The following is a 27,479-nucleotide window of genomic DNA, read 5'->3' as shown; positions in this document are numbered from 1 at the left end:
CCTATCAGGGTAAATCTTTACTTTTTTCGGAACAAAAATTGTTGATTCCACAGTCAGGTTGAACAATTCTTGATCATCATAGTATTTTTATAACTGTGTATATTTTTTTAGTTAAATTTTTGCCAAAAGAACCTAAACATGCAAAAAATATTCAAGTCAATACAAATTGTGAAAGAAGGAAAATATTCACATATAATACAATGCACATATTAGGTAAACAAATACATACTTTAATAAAAAATAAAAGAATGGAACGATGAACATTGAACAGAAAATTAGAACGAAATGGTATATATTATACTTTATAGATTTGTCTATTATCTTAAGTATTCAAAATTTTAAATATTCATACCTCTGATAAAGCTTTCCATAAATCGTCATGAAACGCAGCTCCGTATGCTTGTTCTTTAAGATATCTCTGCAACAGTTTTATAGGATGTTTATTGTTGAATTAGCTATCTATGAACTTGTCCGATTAGAACTACAACACCAATTTCGTCAACTACGAATTTAAGCTCAGGAACAAAACAATACCATTACAAGAGTGTTATGGTATAAGATAACTACATTATAAAAATCGAATACCGCGATGTGGACGAACACATATTTTCATCGAAAATATTCATATATGTATACTTGCTAAAAACTCAGCCATGTAAAGCTTTGCTTAACAAAATTCGGCTTTGACCATTTGCCGTTCCAGAATGATTGTAGAGATTTTAAAACCACCCACAAAGACGATTTAGTCGGCTAAAAATGTCATTGACATTGGAATTACAACCAATGTTAGTGTTTGTTTTCAAACCATACCCAACGTTCTTTCGAGTCTGAAAAGGCGGATTTCAAGTTAGTATAAGGAATAGTACATAACTGTTGATTCAATTATAAAGAGTAATACTTAATAATACGATATGACTTTGTTTTGCTTTAATCTTATTTTGACTATCATGACGAGATCATTAAACTTTTTAAAGGATGCTGCACTTTTACCTGGTAAGATTTTCTACCAGTTGCCCAACCCTTTAATCCTAAGTCCGGTCCATATATAGGGAGTATCAAGTGTCCACTAACGACTCGACTGTTGACGATTCGAAGCATGACATTTTGTTATGTACTGTTCATTGATCTATCGCAATTATTTTTGTTTGTAGATGTGATAATGTCGCATTAAAGCAAGTCTCGTTACTCCTTTCTTCCAAAAAACTTACTTGAAGTCCCTTTTTAAATGTTTCTTCTCCCAGAAAGAACCTCATCATTCTTATAATAGTAGCTCCCTGAAATACATTATTATGTTATAACAGTGTAACAACACTGTTGCATCAACTGCGCTATTTAATTGTAATCGACAATTCTAAAGACAACTATGTGATTTATAGATAGACTTATGTAAGATAACCTTTCTTTTATTCTAATGTTCCTTGCGTATACATATGTATTCGTTAACAACTCATTGCCTTTCAGAACATTTTGTTTGAGCGTTTCTGGTCAAGGGTTGTAAAAATAAAGCGCTTAGTATGCCTCAAATTTATAAATGGTTACATTGTATGTTCTTTTATATTACTACTAAAATTAAAATAGTATTATTAGAATAATTAGCAGTGAATCCGAGTCAAATCAAGTTGTATGTTATTTGCTGGTGATGCATGCATGGGAGGAGAAACTTATCCTGTCGATGCATCCGGCCTCGTTCCATCTAAAGTTGATGTGAGTCCCGTATGAGATTTCCGTATCAAATATTAAAGTTAAACTCACATTGTACCGTACCCTTTCTCTATAAGATATGAAGTTAATATTGACCATACCTTTCCGTATGAAATTCGATCAAATATTTCATTAATTTGACTTGGATGAGACACTGGTACATAAACAGGGTGTGAGGTCACCAGACCATCAAAGTTAAAAACGTCTTGTAAATCTTCAATCACAATTTGTTCAAACTAAATAAAGAAGAAAAAGAAACACACAGTTTATAACAACATATACGTTTTTTACACATAAAATAATGCATCTGATATGTATATACACAAAACATAAAAAAAATACTATTTCGTAAACTTGCGTTGTTTGTTTGTTTGTTTGTTTTTTTTTTTTTTTTTTTTATTTATTTCAAATTTCTTAATTTCGTACATGTATCTATGACGAGTTTATTTACAACCACTAGGTCGATGATAACTGCTAGGGAGTGTTTATTCCCGGGGGTATCAACAGCCCAGTAGATAGCCCGTCTGCGTTGACATGAATTAACATTGATGTGGTCATAATTATAAACAGACTTTGAATTTTTGAAATACTAATGCTTTTTCTACCTCAGGAATAGATCACCTTAGCAGTATTTTGCAAAACTTTTAGGAAGTTTTTGTCCTTAATGTTCTTCAACTTTGTTCCTTGTTTGGCCTTTTAGACTGTTCTTGATTTGAGCGTCTCTGATTAACCTTTTATAAAAATTTCAATCCTGGTATCTATGACGGGTTTATTGATCAGAACAATCTTAATTATATTATGATGCAGAAAGTGAAACTTTTTTTTTTGGGGTTGTTTTATTACGTAACATACCATCAGCCAATCAGAGTGGACGTGACATACACATACATATATACACATGTTTAACATACCATCAGCCAATCAGGGTGGACGTGATATACACATACATATATACACATGTTTAACATACCATCAGCCAATCAGGATGGACGTGATCGACTCCCATGTATTCAACAAAGCTGGCAAATCCTTCATTCAGCCATAAATCATCCCACCAAGATGGCGTCACTAAGTTTCCAAACCACTACGAAACAATTTACAAATGAATGTGTTGTTATTTAACATAGGATTATGAATATTATAGGTAAAATATAAAAATACATTACGCTCTGTGCTTTGTGCGCGGATTTTTTTAATGCCCTTCCTGTTCTACATTATAGTTTCCTTAGCCGGGAGTATAAAACGATAAGAGATAATTAAAACAATCCAATTCAAATCGAACAACAAAAAAAAATCTGTCTTAGGTCCATGTGTTAAGAGCGTTACAGCCTTATTTTAAGAAAAAATACAATATTAACATGCAATGTACAATTGAAACATGCTAGTATTTACGCAATGTCTATTAAACAGATTAAACCAATAGGGACTGATGGTCTACCAGTTACGCTACCATAAAAACCCAGTGTTAAATGCCAATTTCAGTTACAAGACTTAAGTTCAGATGCTTTTAGCTATACACCATGCAGTGATATTTATACTGTGGTTAGAGATTCAATGTTCACGTATGCATTTTAGTAAATAATTGCAAAGTGTTTTTTTTTCAAATAAACCTGGTTTGACATACATTCAAGGGGAATTGACCATGCATCTTTATAACCCTGCACAGAAAAATTATACGTGGTTATGCTTGCCCTAGCGTTATAAAAATATTTAAAATTTATCTGTCGAGAGTGGATAAAAATCGTATTACACGAAATTTGGTGGTAGAATCTGTTTCTCTAATGATTTTCTAACATTATGCAGGCAAACTTATACCTCCTTTTCCAATAATCTGCAAAAAGATGTGTTCTTTCTACGTGACGTCATCAGACATGGTCGCCTTTTTTCATGCCGTCACAATAGGAAATTCAGAGGAAAACAAGAATATTCGACGTCATAATCGATTTTAACCAATGAAGAACTGAGATCAAACGAACCCCACGTTGATTAATTTTTTTTATACAATGGGTGCAGAAAAGGATAAATTGACCAAGAATTAGAGAAACCTGAATCCTAACTCCATAAAGAGTGCAAACTTGGTGCAGTAAAAATTGAAATAACCGCACAATTAATATAAAAATAATATAAAAACACGCATAACGGATGCATTTTATGAGAAACCAGATATTTTGAAGATGAGTAATATCCGTGTCATTACTGACTATGTTAACTATGGTACCTTTGATAACAATTATCACGATAGAGACCCGGATGTGTGTACCTATTTGCACATGTTACCTCAGGATTCGGATGTTAATAGCATATTGGTTCATTTTTAAATCTTTGTGGTTGTCCGACTTTTTTACATTTTGATAAATATGTATACGAATTCAACCTACTTTAGTTCAACTTGATACATTTTTTTGTGGAAACCACACAATGATTAAATTTATCTTGTTTTATATCCCGCTCTTTCCATTCGGAACAACTCTATACGTATTGTCCTTCAAAACTTAAAAAGTGTACATAAAATGATAATGCCAAAACATAATAGCATTTACCGATGATAGTAGAATGTTAGTTATTGGTCAAAGTTCTGTGATTCTCTTAAATGATGTCTTTGTATAATCTTACACATTAAAAGTCATTGGAAAATACAAAAGTTGACATGTGTAACACGTTGGGTTTTGTTTGTTTTTTTTGGAGATAAAACATCCAAAAAAAAACTAAAATGTTCAATTAGACAGAATGGATGTCTCTAGACTTTTCAAATTATATATACACTACATATAAAACCCAAGATGAGTTACAGAATATTTAGAACAAGGTTAGATACTTTATTGGCAAACATTCGTATAAAACTTTTAATACATAGAATCCATCGATAATTGCAATTTGCAAAAACTACAGTGTAATACTGTATTTCAACTCATTTTCGCGATTCATGTTTCGTGTTCCGTACTTTCTGGTTAATCTATCGGTGACATTCTCACTGTGTTGGTGTATTTATAATAGGATGTTTTGTTGTTGATATAATTGGGAGAATTTATATTCGAGTATTCTTTTTCGCATTAAAATGACCAAAAAATATGTTTGCATGCGAAATATAATATGTCTCACTTGATGTGCCAATTCATGCGAAACGACTACAGCTACTCTCTGTTTGTTTGTCTCTGCTGACTCCATTGGGTCATACAACATGGCCGTTTCTCTGTAGGTGATAAGTCCCCAATTCTCCATAGCACCGGCAGCAAAATCTGGTACAGCTATCATGTCTGTTTATAAACAAAGTGTGCATATACGAAACAATGAAATTCAATAAGATGGTTATTAACTGATAGCGATAGAAACAATATGGTGACGCTAGTCTAATCATAGCTTTTGCACATTCGAGTAAAACTCTCCTGCTATTGGTAAAATCATACACCGTGTTAAAAAAAAATCCTTTGGAAGTTCTAAATAAGATTGTGGTGACAGTCTTCGCCACTCGTTGAGAAGCTATAGCTTAATGCATTCTATAGTTTTTTGTTGTTGAAGTGTTCAACCGAGACTTTATTTTATAATTATGACATTGTGGACCGTGCAACTTCGGGAGTACGAGTGGCTCATAAATAAATGTCATTGGTGTTTGTATCTGAACTTGAAATACTTGCTGTTATTGAAAACTAGTTCAAATTAAAAAAAACAGCTGGTAAATAAATGACAAAGCAGACTATAAGTTCGGTGATTTTAAACACGAATATATGAATATACCGAATTCCGAGGTAAATTCAAAAAGTGGAAGATCATAAAAACAGACAAATTCAAATGTTATCAACAGAAAGAGTGAAAAACAACTGTCATATGCCGGTCTTGTACAATCATTCTCATAAAAAAAGTGAGTTGCACCTTGTTTGATATCTATCTATACGTCCCACTTGTATGACAGTTGTTTAAAGTTAATACTAAATTAAATAAAGACTAAAACTAACAAACAGTGATTTATTATGACGTCCAGCAAGTTTATGTTTTAAATATTAAACGCATGTCATGGGTATCATTTAGAACAAAATTATCCTTTTCAAGCTGGTACCCAACACCTTGACTAAGAATTAATTTGGCTCGTTTTATTTTCATAAAATTTTGACAAAATATTTACTTTTACCCTTGGAAAAAAACTATAGAAATATCAAATAATTGAACCAATCACTTTCTCGGAAAAAATTTGGTTGGATAAATAGCAGTTTGACAAACACTCCTTTTGATCATTGAGAAGCTTAATCTTTCCTTAACAATACAACGTATTTACAACGTTTAACTGATTTTACAGAGTTATCTCCCTGTAGTGTTAGAAAAATCATGTGCGTTCAATAAATAAATAAACAATGCATAAGATATAAGGTATCATACCTGATTTTGGTAGTGGGAATGAAATATTAAAATATTCTTCAAAATAGGTTAGAACCTTGACTCCTACATCTAAGGAGTACGGAGTTTGACCAACCGCCTCCGGACGTGCCCAGGCTCGATACTATAAAATATATCATATGGCATTTGATCTTTAAAATCATTTTTTTTATACTAGGTAGTACATAATTTCTTCAGACAGAGGTTTATGGAAATGCAATGTTTTCTGATTTGTGTATGCTTATATATAAGATAAAACGTTCAATTCATAGTGTTATATATAAAATACCAACCAAGAGTATTTATCAATTGTATGATATTTCGTATATGATGTTAGTATTTACAAACTTATGATATGATCCATTGAACTTTTCTTTCATTGGTTTGAACTTCGACAGACTATGGTTTAGGAATTACTTTCGAAACCTATCGGATCACACTCAACTAAATATAAATAACTGATGTAAATTGAACTAACGATGTAAACTGAATAAAAGCCATATAACAGTTGTCATTTCGTCTGTTCTCGCGTGCGTTCTATGAATTTAAATGCATATATATAGGTTTGCATTTAATACAATTTAGAACACTTGAGGCTCAGACATTTTTTTAATTCCACAAAATATCTTCCTACTTGTTTGAAATTATTTTTATCAGGATTGTATGCTTACCTCTACGTTGTTTTTAGTTGTGTTTACTGTGTATTGAAAATCACAGATTATAAAAGCCAATAAATAAGTTGACATCTTTGGTGTAATTGCATAATTATCAGCAATCCATCCATTTGCCCTAAAATACGAGTGGTATTGTTATCAAGGCTCAAATGTTTTATTTGATTACAGTAATGGAATATTTCAAACTTGTTATCAAATATATGTAATACTTATTGTGTTAGCAATATAACCTCATCCAGAACGTGACAAAAAATTAGCTTAAGTAATATCTATCGCAGTACACAAGTTGAAAAAAAGCTTTGTGTGTGACGACATTAGCGGCATCAGAAACAGCTACCTAGCTTTTGTAGTATAAAAATCTAGTCGGACCCATATTCTCTTAATGTCCCGTTAGGGTTACTTATCATGATGCTTATAGACTAAGCACATTTATCCTGTTCTTAATTTCACCATTCTGAAAAAATTCTGATAAATTTTTTTTGATAGAGAATGTCTTCAGTTGTAGGGACTTATTGGTAACGCTTTAAAAGCTTGAAAATTTTATTTGATATATCTGCCTATTTGTATAAATAGTTCTATGTTTCTTAAACCACAAAAGTATTTTAATAAATTATGAAATACATATACTCCCTATATGCAAGTAGCAAAGTTCTCAAAATACATGCAAGAACATTCTTCAGCACAACATATATAAAGAAAGAACCGAATAGCATAATACAGTAAGTGCTGATAAGATATAATATACAAGTGTTAACAAAGACTAATATTCAGTTCTCTTATTTGTAGCATTTGTATCAAAGGCAACTGCGGAGAAACAAAAAAAATCAAGGGGACCTTATTATATGGAATTTTGCATAAGAAGTAATGAAAATGCGTTGTGGCCCAAACCTATCGCTGCTTTAAACTCATCATAGATACCAGGATTGAAATTTTATATTATATCATACAAAGGATCATCAAATTATCTTGACTATATAAGTTGATTTTACTCTTGGCCCTACAATCGCTACATACATGTATGCATATTGGTCATGAAACATCTAAAATTATCTTTTAATCCACATAAGCAATTCACCGTTTAAAAATATAATTAATCCATCCATTGGAAATTGGTTCACAGTGTCATAAACTATAGATATCTTTCATTGTTGGTGTACAAGAAATGAAATTACCCACAAGGCTATAGATTCAGAAACAGATGAATTTGTTAATAATGTTTTCTTGTTCTAGCTTGATTTTCTCTTATTGCATAACCATAATATTAAAAGTTCAAGCCAGAAAAGTCTTTTACAAAGCTAATACTTGTATACTAGTATTCTGATTATGTAGCATTGCACCTATCGTTTTACCTTCCTGTACTATTAGTAAGAGCTGTATTAGAAATCGAGGTCACGTTAAGCTGTCGAACCAAAGTAACGTTGAAACGAGCCTTCACTGCAGGTTCGTCAAAGCAGGGGAAAACCTTTCGAGCGTATGTTGGTGCAAGAAATGAGGTAGCCAGATAACTGGAATATTGAAAAGAAATATACATTATTTACTCTTTCTCACCTGGTCATATTACTAGTTATTGGCGTGTTTGACAATGAGACCATGTGTTGTTTGCGTACAAGTGTAATTTTGAATTGGGCTTTGACGGCCGGCTCATCAAAACATGGAAAAGTTTTTCTTGCGTCCGTTGGCTGCATCTGGGACGTGGTAATATATCTAATAACATAAAATAAAACAATTATAGTAAAACGATTTCTAAAATAGTTCATCCCCCTTCATGTACAACGTGCTTATAAACTAATACCTATATAATGATGAGTTCATTTACAACCACTGGGTCGATACCACTGTTTTGTGGAGGCTTTCTCCACTTGGGTATAACCATCCCAGTAGTCAGCACTTCTGCGTTAACTTATTTTTAATTTTAGTTTCTTGTGTATAATTCGGAGTTTACTATGACGTCCTTTATTACTGTACTAGTATATATATATTTTTTAAGGGGGCAGCTGTATGACGCCTCCGGGTGCGGGAGTTTCTCGCTACATTGAAGACCCATTGGTGGCATTCGACTGTTGTATGCTCTATGGTCGGGTTGTTGTCGCTTTGACACATTCCCCATTTCCTTTCTCAATTTAAACGTTAGTTATCATTAATATGGTCATAATTATATTTACACAAAATTTTACTTTTCGAAATACTAAAGATTTTCGATCCCAATAAAAAGATCACCCTAGCTATATTTGGCATAACAAAATGGAATATTAGGTGTTCAGTAAGTGCTCTTCAAATTTGATTAGTTTTTTTAACGACAAAAGTTCGTTTCATCGTAAAACATTGTGATATTTGTACAAATGGTGTATTAGGCAACAACGACAGAAAATAGTTAACAAAGTCATCATTCAGAGATCAAGAATATTCCTATTATGTTCATTCGCAATTTTTGCGGAATGCGTGCTTTTAACATTTTTATTCAAATCATAAAAAAGAGTTATACGATTTGTCAAACAATTGTATATAATGGGCTTTTGGTCTTCCCGTTTGAATGGTTTTACACTAGTAATTTTGGGGCCCTATATACCTTATTGTTCGGTGTGAGCCAAGGCTCTCTGTTGAAGGCCGTACATTGACCTATAATGGTTTACTTTTATAAATTGTTATTTGGATTGAGAGTTGTCTCATTGGCACTCACACCACATCTTCCTATATCTATCTTATCATTATAAATATATGCACTTTTTACTGTTCCCTTTGGTGGATTTTTAATGCATGGTTTGCTTAGAATCTCCGAGTCTTTGTGCGTTGAAATGTAAAACTTGTACTTACATTGTAGCGTTGCCACGTTTATAAGAACTCAAATAAAGTCCTGCTAGATCACCGGTCAAAGGTCCACGGAACTCAATGTACACCGAGTAGTTAGACCCCATCATAAACTGGGTATTAGATTTCAGTATCAAAAACTGATTAACTTTGTCAAATTCTACGGAATGAGATATTTGACTTCCGCTTCCCATTTGCATAACCTTAATAGATTGTTCCGAAATGTTGAGCTTATTGCTGTGTAGAACGATTTCATTGGTTGATTTAATGCACTGCATCTCAATCGTAACTTTTCCTGTGAAATAAAAGTCTTTGGCATCTCCTTCGTACATGTAGGGTTGAAGCTCGACATCGTATAGTGTTGGATACAAGTTAAGGGGTAGTCGAACATTTCTAGTGCTACCTGGTGTTGTCGTCTGCGTGGCGACGGTTGTTGTCGCTAGCAGTGAACTGGAGGGACTAGGTGAAGACGGTCCTGCACAGAGGCTACCTGCAACATAAAATAAATATGACTTAAAATAGGATTATATTGAAAAAAGACTATAGCTACGAGAATGTTTCTATCAGTGACCGAAAGATGTAGAAGTGAGCAACCAAAGACTATCATATGGTATTCAATAATGAGCGAAATACTAACACATAGCAAGCTGGGATAATGAAGCAACAACTCATTGTTCATTAATGCATCAATGGATAGATAGAAAGCTATTAGACGTCTAGCAGCAAGTATTGCACTTTTTGTGTATAATCTATATACTATTGATGAGATATTAAAAAGTCTGTTTCGCTCTTCTGATTTTCGTAGTGCATGCGAACAATGAATTGGCCTGTAAGAGATATACTTTGTGCATACAATATGTTCCTATCTGGCTGTAATCTACAAATCAAACGATTTGATAATGTATAAAAATTAGTTGTCCTACGATTTCCAATGAGACAACTTTCCACCAAAGTTCAATGAAATTCATATAAATAATTACAGGCAAGCTTACGCCCTTCAACGACGAGAAAAATATGTATGTTTATTTGTAAAACAGAATGCCAAACAATAATGATAGCATCTGATAATATATAACACTATTGGTAATGCTTCTGTGTAAATGTTCTGTGAAGTTAAATCCACTTCATTTTCATCATAACAATTCTGCAATAAATTATGTTTTTAAAAATGATCAGTTGAAGAAGGCTATTTATTTAAACGTGAACAATGGTCGCTTAGTACAAACCCTTTTATGTGATAAACGTACCCTTTTCTGTGAATAATTTAATGCTATTTACAAATTTGTATATTACAATAAGTATGTGTAAATCATTTGCTTCTACTTTGATCTGAGCTGATTTACGTTTCATTTTGCGCACTTTTAAGTGTCATTCGGTCGGTATTAATACTTCTTTAATGTTAGTACCTTTACAATAGGACGATTTATCATAATGTACTTCTATATTACTAAAGGAAGAGACCGGTTTCATTGACCCGCAACTCCTCTAAAACTTTACAAAGTCAGAAATATTTTTGATATGGCTACTACATGTAGTGTTTTGAGCTTCTAAAATTTGTCTTTGAAACAATCTTTATTTCCACCGAAAATGCCAATTTTTGAGAAAACATCAAAATTCGGAGACCGTTCTGGATCCGTGTCTAATACGCTTTCATGCATGCTCAGTCGCCGCGAAATGTAAAAACTCTTTGAATCATCACTTGCCATATTGTATCCCGATTTCGAGAGAATCTTCTAGTCTTTATAACATAAAGTGCTAAATTTCCATGTTTTCTCATTTTCTCAAAATGTCAGTTTGGAAATTAGTAAACGTGAATACGCTAGATTTCAAATAATAAACATAAATTTTGGGTTCAGTTTTTGATAGGAAATTCAATTTCAAATTGTGTATGATACATGTAGAACAATCGAAGCAATACCTCACTGTATATTAATTTGGATTAGAAAGTAAATGCAATATTTCTATTTCTTGACCGTGTTGGCGCAAAAAAAAATTAAGCACAATACATTTTTTCTTAATTCTTGATCGTGTTGGTGCAAAACCAGATCTTTATCAAGCACATGTCTAACAGGGTCAAAGTTAAAGTAACATACAAATGTCAATTACCACCAATAACGTCATCATGACCTTTACATAAAGATGACCTAAAGTGACCCATGTGATTGTCCTTAGATCTATAGATTGTGTCAAAAAGATACCTTAATATTTCACTTACACGGGTAGTAGTTTGATTTCAAATATATTTCATTGTATTGTAAGAAGAATCTCAGTTATGTATTTTTACATCATTAAAAGTAATGTTTTTTAAATAATTATCTATTTAACAATAATGATGATAATAATCCATGTGACTTGATGATTTGAGCGATGTATTACACGTACCAATGTTTGGTTAGAATGACGTAAACACCTCATCTTGTTAGTATACTTGTAAATAACTACGTTATATGTGTCATTCTCTCGTCAATGAACTGTTACTTACATAAACTCTATTGTTCAAAGGGCATACTTAACATGACTAATTATAACAGGAATTATCAAAACATATTGTTTAACAGACACATCGACTATTCCAAAAAAGAAACATTCGATCCGGGTCACTTCTTATGATAAGTAGCTAATAAACATTTATATAATATGTTCATCTCATACATAATAGGTTTTCATTATCTTATTATATCTGCCTGTTATGATAAGCAGTTAATAAAAAATTATCCATTTCTGCTCATACTTATTAGGTTTTACGAGCTTATCTGTATAAATGATAAATGACCATGCTTAAACATAAAACTAAATTAACTTCATGAAATATGAAAGTTTTCACCGGTTTAGGAATTTCGAAAATAGTATGACCCAACATGTTTCTATTATTCAGAGAATTTGCATTGATGGCAAGTTTTCAACAGTGTTTGTTTAATTTATTTACAATTTCATAAACACGTTTACAAATACAAGTCATGGCATGGGTACCACTGAAAAACCAATCCATCAAAGAAAAATTAGCAAGGACTTAAACCACTACAAATGACTGTATTGCCTACAATGATAGATACCCTACTGTATATAGAGAGCCAACTCGATTCTGGAACATCAAAATGTATACCGTTTTAAAGGAGAAAACTACGCCCAGATTTAAGCTGTTAATCATATGCAAAATCTAGTTATGGCAGATAAAAAAAAATGACAACAATAAGACGTTTCAGAGCTTAACACATTAAACAGAAACATGACTTTTAGCAATAACTTAATAAGTCGAGAAAAAAACTAAACTCAAGGCCTGATGGCTTAATCGGAGTTCTGTATACATGTATGTCCTTAAAGTGAAGTTCCAGTCTTGTAGAACAACTCCAGTCAAAACATGGAGAGGAATAAAACAGCTGTTTTGCATGTAAGCCTATGGAGCAGTCAATTACAAGACTGCAATCTGAATATTGCAATAAGTAGGCGACCCTTGTATAATCAGGGGGAGATGGCAGGAGGATATTTGCCGCGCAAAAAATGTTTTGCCCTTTTATACACGATTGGTTCCTGCATTCTGTGTTGCAAACAACCCATTTTTATGTTAGCTTTCTAATTTGAACTGTTTTACAATAGTCTCAAAAATTTGCTTTAACTTGAAATTTTGACTTTTGATTTGTTGAAAGTTTGATTTGTGTTAATAAAAATATGCTTAACAATAATTATGAATTAATGACCCTGTGTCTCTCCCACAAAAAAATCTTCAGGAAAACATTGAATGCAATTTAGTCCTTTCAGTATATCTTGTTATTGATTTCAGTCATAATATATTTTGAGAAAAGACCCCGTAATACTACTCCATACTTAGTCAGTATTATCTAAATACATTTTACTTTTCAATATAGGTTTACAAGATGCTTGTAAAAATGAATAATAAATGTTTTAGTGTTTGTTAAAGTCATTCATGTAACATGAAACTTGATAAAAAATGTACTTAACTATGCTAAACACAATATAAAAACCGTAAATGAGGTTTAAACTATTTATACTCTCAGCCTTTTATGTCAGAGAAACCTTATATATAAAATTATTTGCATATAAAATAACAAATAAAAAGTAGAACGACAGATTTAACGGATTTCATAATAGTAAAGTAATACGAAGTCTTTTAAAAGGAAAGAACAACAAAGAGAGACAAGAGGATGTGCATTGGGGTCTACTGAATAGAGAATAATGGGCAAAAAATATAAAGTTAAAGAAAAATAACCTAGAAATAAAGAATAAAGAATAACGAGGCACTAAAGAATTATAGAGAAACATGACATACAAATCAAACGAATAAGAAATGAAGGACCCCAAATCCAGACCCTGGAATGAGGTTTAGTTTCGCTGTAACTAAACCTCATTCGAACTAGTTTATTTTGATCAGCGAAGAAAGATTGTTTTATTCTTTGTGTGTTCCTTTATTGGGAGAGGTATTTTCGACAAAAAAGATTTGTTTATCTTCAAAATTTTGATCACCGCACTATCTACCTTTTTGTGCAGTCGTAAAGCAATAATCAATCAATCAAACTTTTTTCAACAAAAAATGACATGTTTAGCTTATATTCACTAGCTGTTTATATATATGCTATTGGCATGAAAAATAAGGTGATACATAATTAAGACACACCAACTTTTAAGATAATCATTATGTTTGGATTTCGGAAGGGCTGTTGACCCCCTCTGTGCCAATTATCAAGTTCAACAGCGTACATGTACAAATCAGCCTGACATATTTCTGATCACCTGCTAAAACCATTCCTACAAACCCGACCAAACGTTATTGTTTATATACCACTTGCCAACAATACTTATTGTTTTCTAACAATGTAAGCACTTGTTTGTTTAATGATTTACTTTTCTTCGGAATCCCTAATGACGAGGTGATTAACTTTATTACGGGGGTATCTAAAGTTCTTGTACGATTTCTAAACAGAAACAAAACTATACTAATGGTAATCTGCATGCCTTCAGAATTAATCAGTCACTAAACAAGATCATGCAGTTGTATTCTCATTAGCTCACGAAAGAATGTAATTGTAGCTTAACGTTTAAATCGCATTAAGACATTGATTTTATAACAATTGTTACATCTGAGTATGAACCTGAGGCGGCTTCGGGCAATTGCAAGTTGGTACATTTTTTGTACGTTTGCCTCCCACACATTTGGCAAGAAGTAACACAATGTAAATGAAAGAAAACACAGACTATAATCTAGATTATAAGACTAAAAATATAGTTTAGGGTTGTTGTTTCTTTGACACATTCTATGTTTCCGTTAGCAATTTTGTTGTTACTTGTAGAAGTGTGTTTCCAGTCTAAAATTTAAACATTGTGTTACAAAATTCATGAACATACACTGTTAGTAAAATCTTAGTGATGATTTTATATAAATAGTTTGAAAATTTCAGAAATTCGGTTGTAAAACTGTCAATCGTCCAAAGAGTGAATTGAAGACGGAATGCTTTTCCACTAGCTTGCTTTCTCAAATTTCGCTGTCCACTCTCTTGCTTTCTCAAATTTTGCTGTCCATCATTTTACTTTTTTCAAATTTCGCTGTCCACTCTCTTGCTTTCTCAAATTTTGCTGTCCATCATTTTACTTTTTTCAAATTTCGCTGTCCACTCTCTTGCTTTCTCAAATTTATCTGTCCACTATCTTGCTTAAAAAAATTCGCTGTCCACTCTCTTGCTTTCTCAAGTTTAGCTGTCAACTATCTTGCTCACTCAATTTTTGCTGTCCACTATCTTGCTTTCTCAAATTTTGCTGTCCACTCTCTTGCTTGCTCAATTTTTGCTGTCCACTATCGTGCTTGCTCAAATTCAGCTGTCAACTATTTTGCTTGCTCAAATTAAGCTGTCCACTATCTTGCTTGCTCAAATTTAGCTGTCCACTATTTGGCTTGCTCAACTTTAGCTGTCCACTATCCTGCTTGCTCAACTTTGCTGTCCACTATCTTTCTTGTTCATAGTTGTCGTGATTGCCAATGAGACAGCAATCCACCAGAGAAATCTTTGATAGTTTTAATGATTAAATAATAATAAATAAATGTTTTAGAAAATAAGTCACCAATACATTTGTATCAAAGAGCTCTTTATCCGGAATACCTTTACAATATCTTTCACCATTGTTTCTGAAATAGTGGTAGAACTAGAAGGGTAATATAAATTGATTGTTGTCTACTTAACCGAAGTCTTTCCCAGTGGCAAGTATTTTATGAATGAAACTTGACAGATCGGTTTCGAATTTAGGAACGGTTAATGCATGCATGGGGATCGTCGATTCAAAGATATAAGAAGATGTGATATGAGTGCCAATGAGACAACTCTCCATCGAAATGACCATTTGGTAAAGTAAACCATTATAGCTTATTTGACGAATCCTATCTGATAGATTCCTTGACAACCCGTCGATAAATCATATGCTCTAACGGATATGTAAAAAAAACATTGTTTACGAAACGATATGCGACAAAAGAGGACATAGACAAAGACGAATGTATACAATGACCATAAAAAGCAATCGAAAGTAAAATCTGCAACATATGTTTACCATATAAAAGTTATCATTTGGTATATTTGAATAAATGTTATATAATAAATTATACGTTCAATTCAAAATTTAAGAACATGAATACGCATATCTCTAGTCAGTCGACAAAGATTACTTCCATCATTGAAATATAATAATCTTTCTTTTCTGTCTATAACTGAGAAGACACAAAAGTTTTCAATCGAATAAGAATGGCAATTCTGATCATTACAATGAAAAGTTTGGGATAATGACCAATTTTATTACTCTTTTCTTTCCGTCTGTACCTATAAGAAGACACAAAAGTTGTAATGGAATTAGAATGAAAGATGAAGACAATGATTATCATTACAATGAACAGTTAAATAATTGACCTTTCTTTTTTGGCAGCATCTTCCAAAAATTCAGATAAAAGCTCCTACACGAATAGTTTTTAAGTTAAGTAATAATACTAAAATAGTTTTAGTCTCGAACATTATGTTCGTTTCGTCACAAGAATGTGTAGCGTAATGATTTAACTTGTATGATATCATACAGAGTAAAACATATAATTCTACTTTGTCAAGCAGGCTGTCAAATCATTCTTTCTTTGTCTTCAGTGTTTTATTATAGCACTAGCGGTTACTTATCTCCCTTTAATGGCAACGTTGGCATTTTATGCGACATAATAAAACTATATATATCGTCTAATACGACTCTACTTTAAGACATAAGTGTTTCACTTTTAAGAGCATATTAAATTTAAAAACTCTTGCAATATTTGATATCATAATCGGTTTTTAAAGCTCTTCAGACCTTATCTTTGTACTTGTAATGCGTATACCGACTCTAAATAAAGCTTTATGTCCTATGTCTTATGTCTTATGTCTAATAGGAACTTTTAATTTATTATGAAAGTTCAGTGATAATGGACGTCATACTAAACTCCGAATTATTCACAAGAAACTAAAATTAAAAATCATACAAGACTACTCCAAACATGCGGCGGGATTAATCATGTTTTTTTTAGATCTCAACCCTCTCCCTTAACCTCTTGTTAATGTAGAATAAAGAAACACACAGCAATACGCACCGTAAAACTAAGTTTAAGCTGATTTAAGTTAATTAATAAAAAAATCAACAGATAACAGATTACAAAAATATAATATATGTTGCTGTTTTCCGTTAACTGTATAGACAAAAACAAGATTTATACTACACACCAAAAAAAATTCTACATGTATTTTAAGAAGTTCGAGTCCGATGTCAGAATAGGTAACGAAAGAAACTAAACAAAATGACAAAAAAAATAACAAAAGGACTACTAGCAGTTTCTGACATGCCAGCTCCAGACTTCAATTAAAATGACTTACCATCAAATATCAAGTTATATATCAACAAAATATATAATTGGTTCGTTGTTGGCATAACCCACGAGAAAACGCTGACCATTTTAAAGTTAAAACATCTCTGATATATTTTACTCTATCCAACATTAAAGTGGTCAAAATAGGTATGAGTTTTATATACAATTTATGTTTTTTACATATTTTTTTTTAATACCATATTTCCTTTGTCGACGAACTAAAACGCATTTCCGAACGATGTTTTTCACTTTCAATACATCAATGAAATATAAATTTTGCGACATAATATTATGCTACAACCTTGGCCAAATAGCCTTATTTGATTATATCTGCTTCATTTGGATTCTGTTTGCCATTAGATGTTGAATGGGCAAATATATCACCTTATCGCTTTAATTTCTAATTGGACTGCGAGTTATTATTTCATTTGAAAAAAGTACATAACATTTTTAATGCTATTAGACATAAGACATAGGACATAAAGCTTTATTTAGAGTCGGTATGTTCTTTTATCTTCGATAAATTACAAATACATTATCATAAAAACGAGTTGATTTAAGATATGAAAAAAAGAATGTTCTGCCATACGAAAATTTGAGAGTTACATGTATCTTTCATTAGAGATAATTCTTGATTGCATTCGATTAAACCCCAAAGATTGACCGGTTAATAGAAGTATGGTCTTCTGTGGTTCGCTGCCAACCGGAACTTAAACCTTTGCCTTTCCATTTAGCTGTGCGGGATTTATAAATACGCTGCCACGTTTGGTCAGAATAGGGACGTTAACCCTTGCAACAACTCTTTAAGAAATCCGAATTTAGACTGGTAAAATGTCAGTCCGTATCCCATAAAAATACTCATTTCCGGTGACAATTGAAAAGTGTCTGTTTTTTTATCCAGGACCCTTATAACAGGACATTCATGCTGGATTTTCTATTAAATTGTTGTTGTCCTAAGCATGCTTAATATATTTTCCACTGGACATTTTAGCAAACAACATTAATGTTTAATCAATCATATCCGAGGAATAATATGTCAATTAAAAGAAACAAACTGTTTATTCAGAATAGTATACTGTTCCGTTGTTTTAATCAACATTCATTTATTTAATTAAAAGAATCATAATGATAATAAGTGAATTTGTGGAGACAAAACATGTAAAATTCCGTGCCATTTTGACAAGTCACCCGTGTTAAGAGAGAGCCATATCTCTTGCACGTTAAAGACACCCTTGTAGATTTCGAAAAAGAGTAGGCTAATGCCGCTACAAGGCAGCACTCGCACCCGCAAATTGGAAAGGGATTAATGTAAGTCCCAATCCACTATAAATAAATATGTTTAAACTAAGTCAGCAATACTTTCCAGTTCATTTGTCATTTCATAAAAGTGCTATTTTCAATTGCAAACAAATTAAAATAATACAGATACATCCTGGTTTAACGTTGGACATTTTAATCGAACAGAAAAATTTAAATACGCAATTTTTAGATATGGTTATTTATCATTCCATCGACCTTGAACTCTTTTGTGTCACAAAATTAAATCACAATGACTGGTTTGTATTTCGATACGCTTTTATTTCATGTTTAAATAAAATAAATTTTGCCACATTGACATTTGAAATAAAAACAATTTGTTACTTTTATCCGCCTCTGCTGAATAACCTGTTACGACGACCATTTGATTTTCTGGGTAGGGCAGGTTTTTTTTTTTAATTTATAAACTTTGCACAAGACAGGATGAAAATGTACACTCACAAGGCAGACTTTTTGATTTCGAGTTAAATGATCATTTCATTAAGGGCAATATTCAAATTGCATAGAACTTCAAGTAAGAGAAAAAGACACCCGTTCAAGTTAAATACTGGTCGATACTTTTTGTATTCATCAGAAAATTATAATTACGTATTTTTTTTTTTTTTATATCCGTCAACCTTGAACTCATTTGTGACACAAATAACTTATAAATCCTGGTTGTTATTTAGAAACGTTTAAATTTCTTTACATATAAACATGTTTTCGTAGGATACTTGCACGTATACAAACTCATTTATACCCGGTCTTCAGTTTGACTATTTTCTTAACAATAAATGTCCCCTATAGTAGGGCAATAGCACCCGTAGCACTTCCAATATCTCCGGACCAACCTCGGCTTTTGGGTTCGTCGGACTCAATCTTTCTTTTAATATTGTGTTTTGAGACTATAAACTCATCAAAGATACCAGGACAAAATTTTATATATACGCCAGACGTGCGTTTCGTCTACATCTCGACATACTCGACTCATCAGTGACGCTTGGATCCAATAAAGTTGAAAAAAGCCAAATAAGTACGAAGTTGAAGAGCATTGAGATCCAAAATTCCTGAAAGTATTGCAAAATACAGCTAAGGTAATCTATGCCTGAGGTAGAAAAGCCTTAGTATTTAAAAAATTCTATTTTTTTTTTTTTTTGTCTTTTCGTGATATGGTCATGGCGTGGTTTGTTCCTAATTCCCGCGGCATTCTCCTACTTTTACAGAGAGAATAAAATAATAAATAATTGAGAAAAACACCCAAGACAACTTTTTTATATGCTTCTGGTTGTTGGTGTCTGTATGTCTCTCTGATTTACCATTCGTATTAATTAATTGGTTTATTCATAATGTCGAGTGGCAAGTATTCCATGTATCCCCGTTGGTAGAAAATGTATATGCAGGTTATAAAAAATTGCTCGACAGAAATAATTTGCTGGAAATATGCAGATACAGTGACTCCTTCGCTGTTCGAGATTAACATATTTATTTTAAATTAGAAACTTAAACGCCAATGAAATATCGCAATCCTGCATTTGAAAATGTGATTACTTTCACTTGTTTTCATTTGACCCTATATGTATAACCCAATCTCTGACTGTCAGACTGGTTATTTTGTGAAGTCATGTTTTTTTTACTGCAAACCATGGGCTTTCGATATTTTCGTTTTTAAGCAAATAATTATTTAGAAAAGCAATAACAAAAATCACAAATAAAAGCAAAGTAACATCGCCTTTATCGTAATGTGTTGTCTTGTTTATATAAACATGTAGTTCATGACCTTTATTACGGATTATTATTTCACCACACTAACCCCATCATTAAAAGGTTTTCGTATTACATACTACTGAACTTGTATAAAAAGGCTATGAACCAGATAATTAATGAGATAAAAGAACTTTATTTGTATATTTATGTATCTTCTTCTTTGTTGAAACCTAATTACATATCTTAATAATTGCCATAGAAGGCGATATTATGGCCTCTTAATCGTTACCCTTATATAATACCATAATCATCAGGAAGTAGTTACTTTGTTGTCTATTTAGACAGGTTTTGAAAACGTCATTATAACCAGTGGCGGATCCAGAAATTTTCATAAGTGGGGGCCCACTGACTGACCTAAGAGGGGGCCCACTCCAGTCACGCTTCAGTGATTCCCTATATAAGCAACCAATTTTTTCCCAAAAAGGGGGGCCCGGGCCCCCTGCCCCCCCCTTAAATCCGCCTATGATAACTATATATATATATATACAATACAACTATGTACATCGTCGGAATATGTAAAATCTATTTGTACGAGCTTTAAAGACAGGACAAAAAGCGAGTTAAACTACATCTTATACTTTCGATATTTTACATCTATCAGTTTTATCCTGTAATATACACCCGGCCAGTTGTTTAATTCCAACCAGTCTCTTGTGTGAACATACTTTCTTGTTTGTACTCAGACAGCTGAGAGGACCCCAAAATTACTTGTCCCGACATAAGAAATACTGGCATTGCCGGTGTAATAGCCTAGAAGCGGGGTGACAGATGACTGTATTTGCAAAAATGTACATGTGTATAGATATATTAAGACGATTTGGTATGAATGTTAATGAAACAAATCTCCATCCAAGTCACAATTTATAAAAGTAAACCATTATAGGTCAAAGTACGGTCTTCATCACGGAGCCTTAGCTCACATCGAAAAGCAAGCAATGAAGGGCCCCAAAAACTACTAGTGTAAAACCATTCAAACGGGAAAACAAGCGGTCTTATCTATATAAAAAACGAGAAACACTATTATTTGTACAATAGTCGGGTGGTAACATAAAAGAATATACTATTGTACCTCGTCAAACGGGAACAAAATGCACACATATAACAATAAATTAAAATCAAAATTCAAGATATATGAATTTGACTTATTAACGTTTAAATATATTGCGTCGTCTTAAATGTTATTGACACATTTGCATGTGACATACCAAATTAGACTATTTACAGGATTTCTTATCACATAAGTAACACAACGGGTGCCACATGTGAAGCAGGACCTGCTTACCCTTCCGGAGCACCTGAGATCAACCCTAGTTTTTGGTGGGGTTCATGTTGCTTATTCTTTTAGTTTTCCATGTTGTGTCATGTGTACTATTGTTTGTCTGTTTGTCTTTTTCATTTTAGCCATGACGTTGTCAGTTTATTTTCGATTTATGAGTTTGACTGTCCCTCTGGTATCTTTCGTCCCTCTTTTGTTACTGGACATTAATAAGCAAAAATAAAAAAAACCAAATACACCGACCTTGATATGAATCAAATATGTGCCACTGGTAGTTAAGCAACAAATCGTAATTACTCAATTTAGAACCTTGTCTGTAGTATGCATAAAATATTTGCCACTGGATGTAATATACCATTACCGATAAACTCATACTCTAAGAGGCAGCATAAAAGGTTTTAATTCAAAAGTCTGGTTATTTCCTCCAATTCACAAATTACGTCCGTGCATCAAACTGCAATTTATAGCGACAATTCAAATAATTCTGTACTAAACCCACAGTCCCATGTAATTTTGTAATAGATTAATGCTGACTAAAAAGAAGAATGAGACAATTCTCTACCAGAGAAAAATATGCCATAAGTTAGCAACATTAATATATAGGCCACCATACGGTTTAAAACAATGAGCAAAGCATTCTATACATTAACGCACCGGAATGGAAAATGTAAAATTCCTCAAACAGAAAGCTAATGTGCTGATTTATGTACCAAAGACATAAACGAAAAACAAATATGATAAACCACTTGACCAAACTTTAAGATAGTTAAAAGTTACTAATGCAAGTAGTAAGTATGTTTGCTCTAGTTTTCAGATTATGTATACTTCAGCATATTATATTCACTGGAGTGGCTATTAATCGGTGTGACATGCATACACTATTACTAAAACTTGCCACTGAATAATCCTGTATAATAAACAAATTGTGTCTCTTCTCAATACATGAAATTAAGAGTGGTAAATCGTTTTTGAAAATCCCTCAATGGAAACAAAATAATTCAATCGAAAATACCGTTGATTCTTTTGGAAATGTATACTAGGTATACTTATATCTATGTACTTAAATTTAAGGTATAATAGATATAATTTATGGATACAACTCCTTATTATAAAAAGTACATTAGTAGTATGGTAGATTTAATACTTATGTCTGATTACATCACTTCACCATATATGTACCGGGATCGTTTGGATACTTAAAATGAATTTCACATGTGATCAACGGTTAAAATATGTAAACTAGTTGTGTTTATTTCTTAACTTGATATAGTAATACAGCTATATATTTTGTGCAATGTCAATTTTAGCATGGAACACTTTCTCTACAATCAGGGGTTCATTAAGGGACGAAAATAAGTTTGACATGGGTGTTACGATTAAAATAACTATCAATGAACTAACTATAAAAGTTACAGTATAAAACCGATAGTACGGCACTGTCATGAAATATAAACTTTTCTGTATTTGGCACAAAAACTGCGGAACAGCTTCCCCAGTTTCTCAGCCTAATACAAAAGAGTTTACATGTTTTTTACGTCGACCTGATATTGTATATTTATTCGAATACATTCGAGTATGTGTTCCGTTGTGCGTCTAGCTATTACTACTTCGATATCTTATCTGATTTAGAATGAAATTCAAAACAGTGTGGCTGTGGCCATTGATTGACACATTAAATTCATCCATTGACTGGGACAATTTACATGAACGTTTGTCTGTAACGATCACTGTTCACGACGTACCTACGATAGACATTTAAACTGTGGGGTCACCAAAGGTTTCTTAACGCCTTTAATTATAAAATAATTCAAAAAATTAATCAGGAATAACCTTTATGTTTTGATTTATATAATTGATATAAATCCAAACATCGTGTTATTTCTGATTAGATTTTCGAATTACTTTATTAAGGTGTTGAGAACCTTTGGTGGCCCCATAGTTTAAGTGTCTTTAAAAAGTACATAGTGAGCAGTGGTCGTTACATACAAACGTTCACCTAAATTGTCCCAGTCAATGGATGAATTTAATGTGTCAATCAATGGCCACAGCCACACTGTTTTGAATTTTATTCTAAAACCAAAAAAAAAACCTGGTTATATACTGATATCCTTCCATTGATGAGCTATAGGATTTTCATACAAAATTTATTACTTGAAACAGTTGAATCTGTATTTATAATGGAATTAAATTAAGATGGCTTACGATAACTTCAATTTCTAAGATAATGTAACTATTTTAGATTTACGTGTCGCATTTTTTTTTTTAAATTTACATAAAAACGATGATTTGTGTTACTGTATATCATCTCTATACCCGAATAATGCAGTCGTTATATTCCACTGCTCTACGATGGCTGCAATGCGAAAATGTGAGGGATGGGTTGCATGAAGGCCTGAATCATTTGAATAAGTCATGCATCTTTAAATAACTTTCCATGAATATTTTTACTATAAATAGATTTTAAATTTATGCTGATTTTTCAAATATTTTAAAGCAGGAAACTTACACTGTCATTCTGCCAATACATAAAAAATAACACAAATTACTTATAAGAAATAACAAAAACTACCTAAGAAATAACACAAACTTCCTACGAAATAACGCAACACAAAATGAAAAGTTTTATCCCACTGTTATCATGATTTAAGGTATAATAGATTTACTGTACAAAGAAGATGAACGAACATCAAAGCAGTATTTTGGACAATCCAATTTAAAGTTGAATAGACTGGGGTTGTCCGATGTTATTTTCCAGACGGACATTCATTATCGCCCATTGAAAATGACTGTGATACACATTATACCAAACAAATTGAAATAATACAATACCTTTTGTTTGAGTTTAGCTTGTGGTTTAATAAACACAATAAGTGTTACTGAGTCTTTAGGATACCAGGTAGTTTTACATACTATGCATTCAATGTCATCTTTAACAACGCATTTAAAAATGTCATTAAAAATTTACTATTTGATCAACACAACTAGCTTTCCTTCGAAGCTTCTCAAGGTAAAAGTAATTTACTGGTACATAATACTTTTAAGGACATATCTGCCACCAAATAATATTATCACCTAAAAGTCAGATATTTTGCCTATTTCAGCACTATGTTTAAAGCAGAAGCAAGTCAAATAAATATTAAAATACGTTTGCTGTTCGAAGAACGCTTGATTCGAACTGTTGTTATTCCGTCAAAGTACTTGATTTTTACGACATTGCATGTACATATATAAACGTCTTGTGTGCGTTTGCTGGACGTTAAATCTACATTAGTACATTGAGCAAGATTGTCAAACAGATACATTAAACTTGTGAGTGCTAGGATGAAGGGGTCAAGCTTATCCGTCAATCATTTAAATGACTACAGAAATCAGCATACAACAAAAGAGTTTTCTGGTTACAAAATTGACATGATTCTAACTTATTTTGGATTAATGCATTTTGATATAGATTTTCGGTGATTGCACTGCAATCGCAACTAGAGTTACGTCATTCTCAAAACAATTGATAGTTTTCCTCAACCATGAATTAACACTTGTCATGTTTTAAACAAAAGATTAACATTATTTCATTACCGCTAGTGTACAAGAAACTGATTTATGATATTTACTATTGGCAATGGTTGGGCTATTGTAGAAAAAAGTTATAATATCACAATAAACGTGTAAAATTTGTCTGTTGTGGTTTTGTTGTTTTAAACATTATCAAATGTATTTATCAAAAGACACTTTTACCCAATTATTTCTGTTTTACTAGGGGAAGTCCTAATCGATTATGCATGTTTATAGGTTTAGAAAGGTGAAGTAAATGTTTTGATAAAACCTCAAGACAACATTTCAGTATTTAGTATAATCTTAAATATATTCCACTTCCTTATTCACTACCATGCAGTAGATGATCGACATTATGCAAGTGCACGTTCACATGTACATGTAGCAGACTTTGATTTATTAGGAACATTCAAATACGAAATAAAACTTGAGATGACTTTTTGGTCTGTTTTTTTTAGGGTTAAATTCTTATAACAACTCAGTTTTCAAACGATTGGCGACTGACTACCATTAATTTTAGTATGGAAGAACTAATTTATAAACTGAAAATTTCAATGAAATATTTTATTCTCGGGTACTGAAGTCAACGTTGAGATCGTCTGAAACGTATTTATAAAATTTTCTTGAAAAGTTTTAATTTGATAACATGATTTATTTCATTAAAAATACATAATTATATAACAGAAGACCTAGACAAAATGATTGATGGCATAACACATATTTTTTGCATAAAAAATAAAATTTTGTAAACAGTCTAGGATATCCTTGTCGTTAAATTATACAGGATATACTAGTCAAGTAAGGTAAAATTTGTGTTAAATATTTAAGATAAATTAAATATACAAAATATTGCACACAAATTACTAAGACTAGAGTTCATTTCTAAAGAATAAAAAGTAAACCGTACAAATTTCGAATTGGCAAAAGTATAGGTAAATACTATTTTAAGCGAATTCATATCCAATGAATTATTATATAAAAAGCTTATGTTATATCATTATTGGTGCAATTAACGGTAAAAGGAAACTTAACGAGAAAATGATTAAACACAGCGAGAAGCTAATTACGAAGAGTCACTTATCCATGGAACCACTGACATCGTAATTAACAAACAATAAATATACACAATTACTTACATAGTTCCTGGCTTCCTGAATTTATAAGATCCTTACATTGATCAAGAATAGGTTTTTGTGGGGAGGGTGTAGTTCCCCCGACCTGACCGTCACTGTTTCCTCCAGAATTTGGCGGGTAAGAACACTTGCAGTCGATAGTAGTACCGGAAGTTGTAAAATGCACTATAAATCCAACTCCGACAGCCAGACAGGCGGCTAACAGTGTCAACACGAAACCAGTCGCAGTGCTTACATAACACCCGCTCTTTTTCTGTCTACTCATATCGTTCATACTAGAACTGTTCTCCATATTTTGAAAATCGAAACTCTCTGACTTCCCCATCAAATTAGCTTGCAATACATACAGTAGATAGCTAATATACGTCTTACTCTCAATGTATCGTATTTCTTTGTGATGTTCTTATCAATAAACCAAAGACTTTTAAATCCTCCCTAGTAAACAAGCGGGTGTGTTCGCGTTATATTTTATTTCCTTGACCCATTATTTGCAATTGGATGTGTTTATGTAGTATTTTCCATAAACAGATTCAAATTTTAAACCGTATTTTAACCTCATTTTTTAAAACCATTTTTTCATACTGCGATCTTTAAACAACTAATTTTGATAATGTGATTTAAAGATCTATTATTAATAAGCGTGCCTTTATTGTTAGACAATATTCTCAAGGTGATGTTGACAAATATTACAAAATACGTTGCACGTATCATAAAAGGAATCAACCCAGTGCATAAAACTGCTTCAATTGGATAATTTCTTTTTACTTTTGAAACTGTTTTAAATATGTCCCTTTCAGTATTATATAAATGTTAAAAAGTTGAAACATTTTAATTATAGTTGATCAACCAAGTACTTATAAATGCTTCATCAAATGACATGCCGAAAAGTCTTTTTACGTATGATAATTGGATGTCATCGAGAATTAAGATTTTAAGTCTATGATTTGTGGAGATTTCACGAATGAATAGTAAAATCTTTACAATAAACACACCAAGATGTATAAATTAATTCGTGACGTTTTTCCTTTTGAATTTTTAAT

The 27,479-nt window shown here is 32.2% G+C and overlaps 1 protein-coding gene across 3 annotated transcripts in view; it reads right to left on the bottom strand.

Annotated features, from left to right (window-relative positions):
* LOC143051801 (aminopeptidase N-like) overlaps positions 1–26,905 on the bottom strand; it is a 44,772-nt gene extending 17,867 nt beyond the window's left edge. The window contains exons 1-10 of one of the 3 annotated variants that reach the window (XM_076224736.1): positions 26,443–26,905; positions 9,552–10,035; positions 8,289–8,444; positions 6,738–6,855; positions 6,070–6,190; positions 4,801–4,955; positions 2,672–2,785; positions 1,803–1,937; positions 1,209–1,274; positions 353–418 (exon numbers count right to left, since the gene is read on the bottom strand). In XM_076224736.1, the coding sequence (XP_076080851.1) occupies positions 353–418; positions 1,209–1,274; positions 1,803–1,937; positions 2,672–2,785; positions 4,801–4,955; positions 6,070–6,190; positions 6,738–6,855; positions 8,289–8,444; positions 9,552–10,035; positions 26,443–26,764 (1,737 nt within the window). In that variant the 5' untranslated portion in view covers positions 26,765–26,905. Of the gene's footprint in view, positions 1–352; positions 419–1,208; positions 1,275–1,802; positions 1,938–2,671; positions 2,786–4,800; positions 4,956–6,069; positions 6,191–6,737; positions 6,856–8,288; positions 8,445–9,551; positions 10,036–17,428; positions 17,566–26,442 lie in introns of those variants that run through there. The other 2 variants (XM_076224739.1, XM_076224737.1) reach the window with 2 other exon arrangements.
* Between the last annotated feature and the right edge of the window lie 574 nt (positions 26,906–27,479).

Source organism: Mytilus galloprovincialis, chromosome 11 (assembly GCF_965363235.1).
Source record: "Mytilus galloprovincialis chromosome 11, xbMytGall1.hap1.1, whole genome shotgun sequence".
NCBI classification, from domain to species: domain Eukaryota; kingdom Metazoa; phylum Mollusca; class Bivalvia; order Mytilida; family Mytilidae; genus Mytilus; species Mytilus galloprovincialis.
This window is presented reverse-complemented; position numbering and strand designations above follow the sequence as displayed.